This window comes from Mirounga leonina, unplaced genomic scaffold (genome assembly GCF_011800145.1).
Source record: "Mirounga leonina isolate KUSES-001 unplaced genomic scaffold, KU_Mleo_1.0 Mir_169, whole genome shotgun sequence".
In the NCBI taxonomy this organism is placed as follows: domain Eukaryota; kingdom Metazoa; phylum Chordata; class Mammalia; order Carnivora; family Phocidae; genus Mirounga; species Mirounga leonina.
The window spans coordinates 11806828-11816281 of NW_023270431.1; the positions used below are offsets into that span (position 1 = coordinate 11806828).

Here is a 9454-nt window from a genome sequence, read left to right on the forward strand (position 1 = left end):
CATGAGAACAGATCATGAATTCCATTCTTGGTGATCTCAGTATTTAAAGGCTAAATGCAAAAAGACAACAGAACCTGAGAAAGAATAGCCAAAGCTATAAGAGTTGAATCAGAAACATTGAGGGTAAGGGGCCGCAGAGAGGGGAGTGTTGTAAAATCTAGCAAAAATAATTTATAGGCTTAGAAACTAATAAACGTTTTGAATAATTCTGAAGTAAAATAAAAGAGCATTGTATCATATCCCTTGATTTTAGTTAATTTAGAGGTTATTTGATGGTCTTCCTGAAAGTTCCATTGAAATACATGCAAAACATAATATCTCTCTAGTATTTTCTTATAATTAAAATTCTGTATTTTGTATATAAAAGGAATCCTGAATCATGCCTATGGGGACAATTTGTGATACAAATTCTTACCTCTAATAAATTGCTTAAACAAAAACTGGCAAAGCTAAGAGAAACCGGGCCATATTCTGTTTTCCTCTATTCTAACAGCTACCTGCCTGTTAAAACCCTGAATGGTTAATCTTTGCTTTTAAGATTTTACCGTAATGAAGCAAATACTAGTGGTAACTTGCCCATATCCCTTTCACGTACACCATTTCTGTGCATTGAATAGACTGTGCCAGGGAAATAACATTCCTCCTCCTTCCAGAGTAATCCTCAGCTGAACACTAATGAAAATTGGTAAATATTCCCTAAATACTCCTGTCCCTTGCTCATCAAATAAGATAACACTGAGGCATGCCTTACACTGTCCCTCAGAATTCCATGGCAGAATTGAATCCCAGTTGCCCACTGTGTCATCTGCTCAATAGCACAACCTTTATTTACTTCCTTCTCTTCCTGTCTCACTTTCCAGTCCTTCCTTATATCACACCCATAAAAGATGGGTCTCAGGGTCTGCTTGTTAGATTTCTGTATTTGTCAAGGTTCTCCTGAGAAACAAAACTAATAAAATGTATACATAGAAAAATAGATTTATTTTAAGAAGTTGACTCACACAGTTATGAAGGCTGCAAATCCCGAGACCTGCAGGCTGAGCTGCCAAGCTAGAGACCCAGAAGAGATGATGATTTAGTTCCAGTTTGAAACCAAAACAGGAAAAAAGCTGATCTTCTAGCTTGAAGGCCATCAGACAGAAGAATTCTCCCCTATTTGGGGAAGGATCAGCTTTTTTGTTTTATCCAGGCCTTCAACTCATCTGACAAGGCCCATCCACATTAGGGGGAGCAATCTGTTTCACTCAGTCTACTGATTTACACGTTAATCTCTTAGAGGGGCACCTGGGTAGCCCAGTGGGTTAAGTGTCTGACTCTTGATTTCAGCTCAGGTCATGATCTCATGGTTGTGGGATCAAGCCTAGGGTTGGGCTCAACGGCTGGGCATGGAGCCTGCTTAAGATTCTCCCTCTGCTTCTTCCCATGCTTGTGCTCTCTAAATCAGTCAATCAATCAATCAAATCTTAAAAAAAAAAAAAAAAAGTTGGTCTCTTACAAAAATACTCTCATTGAAATACCCAGAATAATGTTTAGGCAAGTATCCGGACACTCTATGGTCCAGTCAAGTTGACACAAAATTAACCATCACAGACACCCAAATTAACACAATTCTTTCCTAGAATCACACTTTCTGATCTTTTTTCTCCTACTTTTTTTCCTCTGGAAGTGAAGCTTGCTTCTATTTGTCAGGATGAAATTACATTCTGCTATATGTATATATGGTCAAAGTTCAAAAGACAATAGACCTCCTTTTTCAGAATCATTCTGGCTCACCTTTGTTACCCTGTATAATTGTTGACATTTCGCCTTCACTTTTTGAAGTGTTCTGCTTTGAAGAAAAAATTATATAATCATCCTAGTCAATAACTGATTCCATAAATGTGATGGTGAAAATCAAAAAATTACTGAAGTATAATTTAATCTTTTATTAAAATATTTTTTCCTACTGATTAAAAAAATATGATGAATATGTGTCATATTTCATCAATTCCCCCCCCGGGGTTATTTCACACTGAAATTTTTTACAATAATGTGTAAGGAATCCCTATTTGCAACTGGTATATTATTGTTGATTACCAAGAATGTATTTTACTGCTTAAAGTATTGAAAAAGAATGTATTTAAAATCTTTAAATAATTTATAAGTATGATATAAGGTCTTCCACAAGATCCTAGTTTACTGTTCAATATATGGCAAATCTGAGTAATATTTTCCTGAAGTAACCTAAAAGTAACCTGAAAGTTACACTGTTGATATATACTTATTTAATTGGTTCAAAATCAGAGAGTGGGTCTAACCCCGGAGTGGCTCAGTTCTTCTATCACACTAAGGGAAGGGCGAAAATAATCGTGACTATCTGGAGCATTCAGAGCCTATTTTGTTTATTGTTGAGGATGCAGAGATAAGAGCAGGAGGCAATTCCATGTTGACAGGAATTCCTTGTTGTGTTGGCCACACAATGCCAGGACTAGCTAAGTCTCATAAAGCAACGAGCATGTTTACATTGTCTCTTTTTTTAAGTTTTAATTTTCCATTTTTTCTATGAAATAGGTGTCTCTGTTGATTAAACAGTATTAAACGTGGCACAAAAGCTATAAGTATTAATGTCTCAAAGTATTTTTGAATCCTCTTTCACCAAGGATGATTTTATTGTTAAATGGAAATAAAAAAAAAATATGTAACAATTATGTTGCAGTATATATAACAAAAAGTTAACTTTTAGTAATATTCTATATAATTATTTTAAATTATTTGCTAACTGTACTTTAGAGAAAACAACATGTACTAAGTGCTGCATTATTGCATTTTCAAGAAGATTCTGCATAATACATATGAGACAGTAGTTGATCCTGAGTTCTTTGAGGGTTCTTTATTGTGAGTCCTGGTATTCCTGCAACAGAAGAGTGTTGTTATTCAAATGTACATAAATGTGTTCGGCCCATAATAATAGTATTCATAGCCATCTATAAATAGTTGAAAAAACAATTGTACCAAATGTTTGATATTCATCTGAGCCACACTTTGCAACTTCAGTTTTATATTCAGATTTCAGAAATAATACAACAGTAGGGTTCATAAGATATTCAGATATTTTTGTTAGCTTTCCATAGATAGGCTGGTAGCTTCTTAAAATTGTATACTCTGTTTCATCAAATCTCAGAAATCCCTTGTAAATGTACACAATAATAAGATAAAGCCTGAACATACACCATGATGTACAGTTATGAAATATATATACTTACGTGTATTTAGTGACCTTTCTTAATATCCCTTTTCATTTTTTTTCTAGATACACCATCAGTTAAGATTATACCATCCACTCCTTTTCCACAAGAAGGACAGCCATTAATTTTGACTTGTGAATCCAAAGGAAAACCACTGTAAGTGATTTAATGAGCACTAAAGTTTTTCACTTTTTCTCCTATCCTGCTTCGATTTCAGGCTTTAACTGAAGAAATCCACTGTTTTTGTCTTTTCTTGGTGGGCAAAGTGATCTTTAGAACAGAAATCCCCTGAACCATGTCTTCATTAAGTATCTGTGGAAGATTTGTCTTTTTCTTTGTCATCTAGTGAAGTTTCTGGGAAGGTTTCCAGCTGTGATTTTTTTTCCTTCTTTTTCTAGTAGGATATTTCAACCTGAAAGGAAAGTGGGCTTAATCAGGCACTGTTTACATCATGAGACTGATAGACGTTACACATTGCTGAACTTAGTTCTCTGGTGAAAATCTTTGAAAATATCGAAGCATCCTCAAAATATCCCCAAGTTTTAAAGTTAAATGGGAAATCGTTTTTATAAGAAGGGAAATCACATCTACATTTCTTTTTTTTTTTTTTTAAGATTTTATTTATTTATTTGACGGAGAGAGAATGAGAGAGAGAGCACATGAGAGGGGGGAGGGTCAGAGGGAGAAGCAGACTCCCTGATGAGCAGGGAGCCCGATGCGGGACTCGATCCCGGGACTCCAGGATCATGACCTGAGCCGAAGGCAGTCGCTTAACCAACTGAGCCACCCAGGCGCCCACACATCTACATTTCTAATGTAGCCCCTATGATACATAATTTGTGAATGTGAGATGTTTCAACATTTCCAATTGTAAAGTGATTTCATTATTAGAATATATAGGTTCTAATATCACTTCGACTTTAAAATTTTACTTTTGACATTCATGTTTATAAACAACTAACTCATAGAAAATCTATTTTTATACAAAATTCAAGAGTAGATTATGCAGATATGCATTACTCAAAGACTATTTGACAGCAATCTGATCTTTCTAATATAGTAACAGTCTATGTTGAGCTGAAAGTCATTTATTTGATTTTCTTAAAAGCTTCCAATTGATTTGCAATTTGTTTAAATTTTAATAGGAGGCATTTAATTGTTTTCCATGTAAAACTATATGGGATAGTCTCTGTGCCAATCAAATTAAGTTACTAAAAAGTTATTTCTAATACTTTTTTATTTAAGTATAGATTTCTTATTACTACATGAGGAATTTTTCTAAAAGAATATTAAGGCAAGAAGCCTGAAATTTCAACTTACTCAGTTGTATGACTTTATAATTTTAACACACTAAGTGAATTCACACTTTATCAAAGTTTTGATATTTTAAAACTGTTCTCTCTTCCAGTGTTATTTTCTAAAGATTCAAACATACTGATTTAATGAACATTCAGTAAATTAATCCATTATTTTACTTCGATCTTTTCAGAAACACTTAAGGCATTTTAGACTTTGAAAGGAACAAACCTTTCATAGTAGCTTTACTACATATATTCTGTGCAATTTACTTTCCTAGTTCTTTCTGATAAGCTTAAATTGCTTATAGAAAACATGTTTCAACTGCTGTATGCGGAGTGTGACAGTGCATTTCGGTATTACAGCTTCAGTAAGAGATTTGGCGGGCTACAAGTTCAGTCCTCTTAATTAGAGAAAGAAGTGTAATAGACTCTAGTCAGCTTTAGGTATACCAAAAGCCTAATTTCTTTAGTCCTGATTCTGTGTATCTAACAAAAGAATTTCTTTCCTAACTTTTCCTTCCATCTTCACTCCTGTTGCTTTCACATATTATTTCCCAAGTCAGTCTGTTGCTCCCCCCCCCTCTCTTTTTGCTTCAGGTTCTGTTGTTGTTTTGTTTGTTTTTTGCTTTCTTCCTCATAATCTCAGAGGTCAGCATATGGGGATGTGAAGGAACAGGATCAGGATGAGGGCATAGCAAGGGAGTTTTGCTTTTAACTTTTCTTCATTGATCTGCCCCAAAGTACATATGTGTACATTTGGAATATGTGTACAACTTATACAATTAGATGAGGATGGGAAATATAGTATTAGAATGCTTGGAAATAAATATACCCCTGTTCAAATAGTATCCAATTACCTGTCGATGATCTACTCTTTGGTTCCATATCTTCTCCCAACAGCAGAAACAGCGTTTTTGTTTTGTCTTGTTTTTTAAAGATTTTATTTATTTGAGAGAGAGAGAGAGAGAGAATGAGCAGGGGGGTGGAGAAGAAGAAGCAGACTCCCCCCTGAGCATGGAGCCTGACGTGGGGCTTGATCCCAGGACCCTGGGGTTATGACCCGAGCAGAAGGTGATGCTCAACTGACTAAGCTACCCAGTCACCCCCAGAAACGGCATTTAATTTATGTGAATAATTATCTTCTGAGGTCTAGGTAATTAGATCTTTAGGTAGTCCATTTTCCTCAGTTCAAAGGTGGTTGAATAGATGTGTCTTATTGTGGGTCTCTGTTTCAACTACCTAGAAATAAGCTTGGATGTGTAATACTCCTCTGCACTGCAGATGAATGAAAAGTACAGTAGCCTCTCGTTTATTTATTTCACTTAAGAATACAAAGATTTTGGATGTTTAGGAAATAGAAAATGTTACCTTTGTCAGAGGATCCTGACTAATATCACTTTGGAAATAAAGGAAATAAGAAAGACTCCTTGTTTTATGGAAAAGAAAACTAAAGAAAACATTCACCAAATTTCCAAATTCATCCAGGTTTAAAATGGTTGACTCAGGATTTACCCTCAGTTCAATCAATACCCTAAACTTACATTCTTTTAGCTATTTTCTGCTACTTCAATTGCTGAGTCTAAATTGTCACTTATGTTAGTCAAAGTAACTTTTGAAAAACTGAGGTAATGTTTAGCAATGAAGATGAACCCATAGAGCCTGAAGGTGAAGAACTGGCTAGGCTCAAGAAATATTTTCCTGTTGCCATCCTCTCTCATCAGGCTTTTTCCTGTATTTATGCCCTTTCTGGAAATTTGCCAAATTCCTAACAAAGTGACCATTTCTAGCAGGAGGTTATAACCATGTAAAAAAAAAAAAAAACAAAAAAAAAACCTAATTAGTATAATATCTTGTGGCGATTACCTTATAAGCTCCATTAGGGTTAAATGGTCATTCTATTCTGTCTTTATCCTTATAGTTCCCAGTGTTATATTCTGTATGCCACTGTCTACGAATAAATGTGTATCAACTGATTCGCAATTCCTTTTATCATTTTCTTTCCTTGTAGATTGCCAGGCCATTGGCGTTAGAGAAATAGCCAACTTCTTTGATTCCTCCCTGCCTTTAGACCACTGTTTCTCTTCTGTTCTTCCTAATCATCTTAAAATCCACCCTTCTGCATTTTCAAAGTAACTATCATTTCTACTAAATGAAAGCACTAACCTCTTTAAAGACAGTGTAATTCCTAGCCTCTCTTTAGTTTTATTCTGTCTCCAACAGTGCCAGATGTTTTGCCAGGGCAAAAACAAGGGAAGACCAAAAGAAATCATTGGATTTTCCCAGAAGGAAATCTTACTGATCATAAAGAAAACAGTCTCACTAGAGCAAAGAGAACAGAAGGCAAATTGAAATGGATTAATCAGGGAATTAGTAGGTGGTGGGAAAGTAAAGAAAATGGAAAGACCACCCATTTCAGAAAAGGAGTCATGAAAAGTGGAAAGGAATGAGAAAAGAAACGTGTGCCAAACGGAAGTTTTTTTTAAAAAAATAATAGAGCTATTGTCTATATTTTAAGACAGGATCAAAAAAGCCTAACGAATAGGAGTGAAAATGAAGTACGTGATATCACATATACCCAGTGTGCAGGTTCAAATTTCCGGCCTTACCCTGGTGATCGCTGTCAAAGTTCTGCTCTGTTACTTTGCAGCTATTACACCTGAGTCTCCGTTTAGTTATTTTGAAACCACTGAGAGGCGGCACGGTGGCTGAGCTTCTGCCGGGCTATCCAAACACTTAATTTCTACCATCTTTCCCATTTGCCCGATCCTCCTGGAAGGAGCAGGTGAAAATCAGAACTGGATAATGGATATGTGATTCCTTTTCCTTTCGTATCTTTAATCCTGTGATCAGATCTTCATTGTTTCTTAAAAAGTATTTGCCTGATACAAAATTTCCTGAGGAATGAATTATTCACAGTTACCAGGCATATTGATAGTAGGCAGATAACACCACTGCCTTTTGTATAAATCATAAACTGATGGCGCGGTTCAACTTGTACTGAGATTCCTGCTCCTAACCTGCCCTCCTGTATGCTAATGCCGTTTTCCTTGTTCTAAATGGGAAGGCCCCAGTGACTGTTTAGGAACAATCATGCCTTATTTGCCTGCTTTGGACTGAAGCCTTTTGCTATTTTCCAGTGGAACAGCTGCATAACTTGGGCCAGGACCAAACTGTTCCACTTGACATTACTATAGAGGCATTGTATCCTTTCCTTAAAAGAGAGATTACTGTACATGTCTGTCTATTGTTTTAAGTTTGAGTTAATTTAAGTTTAAAGTGAGGACAGAGCTAATGCCAACCGCTTTTCTTTCACGTCCCCAGAGTTTTTGCAACCTTCTTCTTTCTTTGGCTGAATTCCCAGACAGCTCTCAGGCAGCAGCATTCTCCATTTATAGAAGTAGAGAGAGAAAAAAGCTGTGACATTACATTAAAGTCATGACCTTAAAAGGTGTGGGGTTGCCCGCACATGCTGGAGCTAAAGAATCATCATTCATTTTAATCAAATGTTTAACGCTTTGTAAATCTACTTCAGAAAAGCTATGGGATATTTTCAGTCAAATAAATGTGGATTTGGCATTTAATCCATAAAATAAAATAATGATAGGTCTTGATAAACTCTGTGTATCCAGCATGATGTTTATGTTTTACTTACTATTTTACCTTCTGGTAACCACAGTTTTTCTCATGTCTTGGCATAAATCTAGTATACATAATTACATAGCACATAACATGCCCCGTTCTGTACAAGAAGAAAGATTTTAATCTTTAGGAAGACAGATCACATACCATATAACAACTAGTGAGGTGTTTAGAGGAACAATTATGCATCCACTTTCAAAATGATCAAGAATTTAAGAAGAAATCTGATAAGAACATATTGATATATTTGATACATTTTCCTGTTAGCATAATAGAGATTAAAAAATGAAATGCAAATTAAAGCAAAACAGTTTTACTATATCTAGTCCGTTTTCTCAGCCTAAGATGACCTTTTTACAAAGCACAGGTTATTTACTAATTGTCATACTATCTAATCACAGCCAGAAGAAATGACAAAATAAACCAGGAGTTAAAGAAGGCAAGTTATCATCCATAATGAAATGTTTTAGGCCAAAACAGGACAGATGTGAATTTTGAAAAAAGAACACTGATCTACAATAATAGAAATTTCATATCATTTGACCTAATGCATAATAGATGTTAATTACACAATAGCTATTTCTCTCCTGCCATCTATGTTATAGAAAGTCATCTAATTAATCATCAAGGTCTGTGCTTCTGTTCAGGTATAATTCCTATGCTGTCATGCTCTGGGGCACTAAGAGTTGTGTGGCACATTAGAAAGAAAAGTACAAAACTAGGTGTGAATTATAAATCTGTGGCTATCTGTGGCCTGAGTGGACTTGAGCAAGTCCCTTAACTACCTGAACTGTTTTACTTTTAATTAATTAACTATACTTTTTTAGAGCAGTTGTAGGTTCATAATGAAACTGGGTGGAAAGTACAGAGTTCCCATATATCCCAAACACCACACATGCACAACACCCCCCACTATGGACAGCCCACACAACAGTGGTGCCTTTATTACAAACCATGAACCTACACGGACTCATGGTTCTTACCACAAAGTCCACAATTTACATTGGAGTTCACTCTCGTATACCAACTCTTTTTTATTCTTTAAAAAAAAAAAAAAAAAAAATAGCCACTGGGTGGCTCAGTCAGTTAAATGTCTGCCTTCAGCTCAGGTCATGATCCCAGGGTCCTGGGATGGAGTTCCACATCGGGCTTCCTGCTCAGCTGGGAGACTGCTTCTCTCTCTTCCTTTGCCTTCCACTCCCCCTGCTTGTGCTCTATCGCTCTGTCAAATAAATAAAATCTTTAAAAATAAATAAATAAATAAATAAATAAATAAATAAATAAATAAATAAA

General features: G+C 35.6%; 1 protein-coding gene across 2 annotated transcripts in view; it reads left to right on the forward strand.

Moving 5' to 3' along the window:
* Positions 1-9454, forward strand: part of CADM2 (cell adhesion molecule 2) — a 1084478-nt gene that overhangs the window by 959591 nt on the left and 115433 nt on the right. For both annotated transcript variants that reach the window (XM_035015153.1, XM_035015154.1), the window contains exon 6: positions 3290-3380. In XM_035015153.1, the coding sequence (XP_034871044.1) occupies positions 3290-3380 (91 nt within the window). The remainder of the gene's footprint in view (positions 1-3289; positions 3381-9454) is intronic.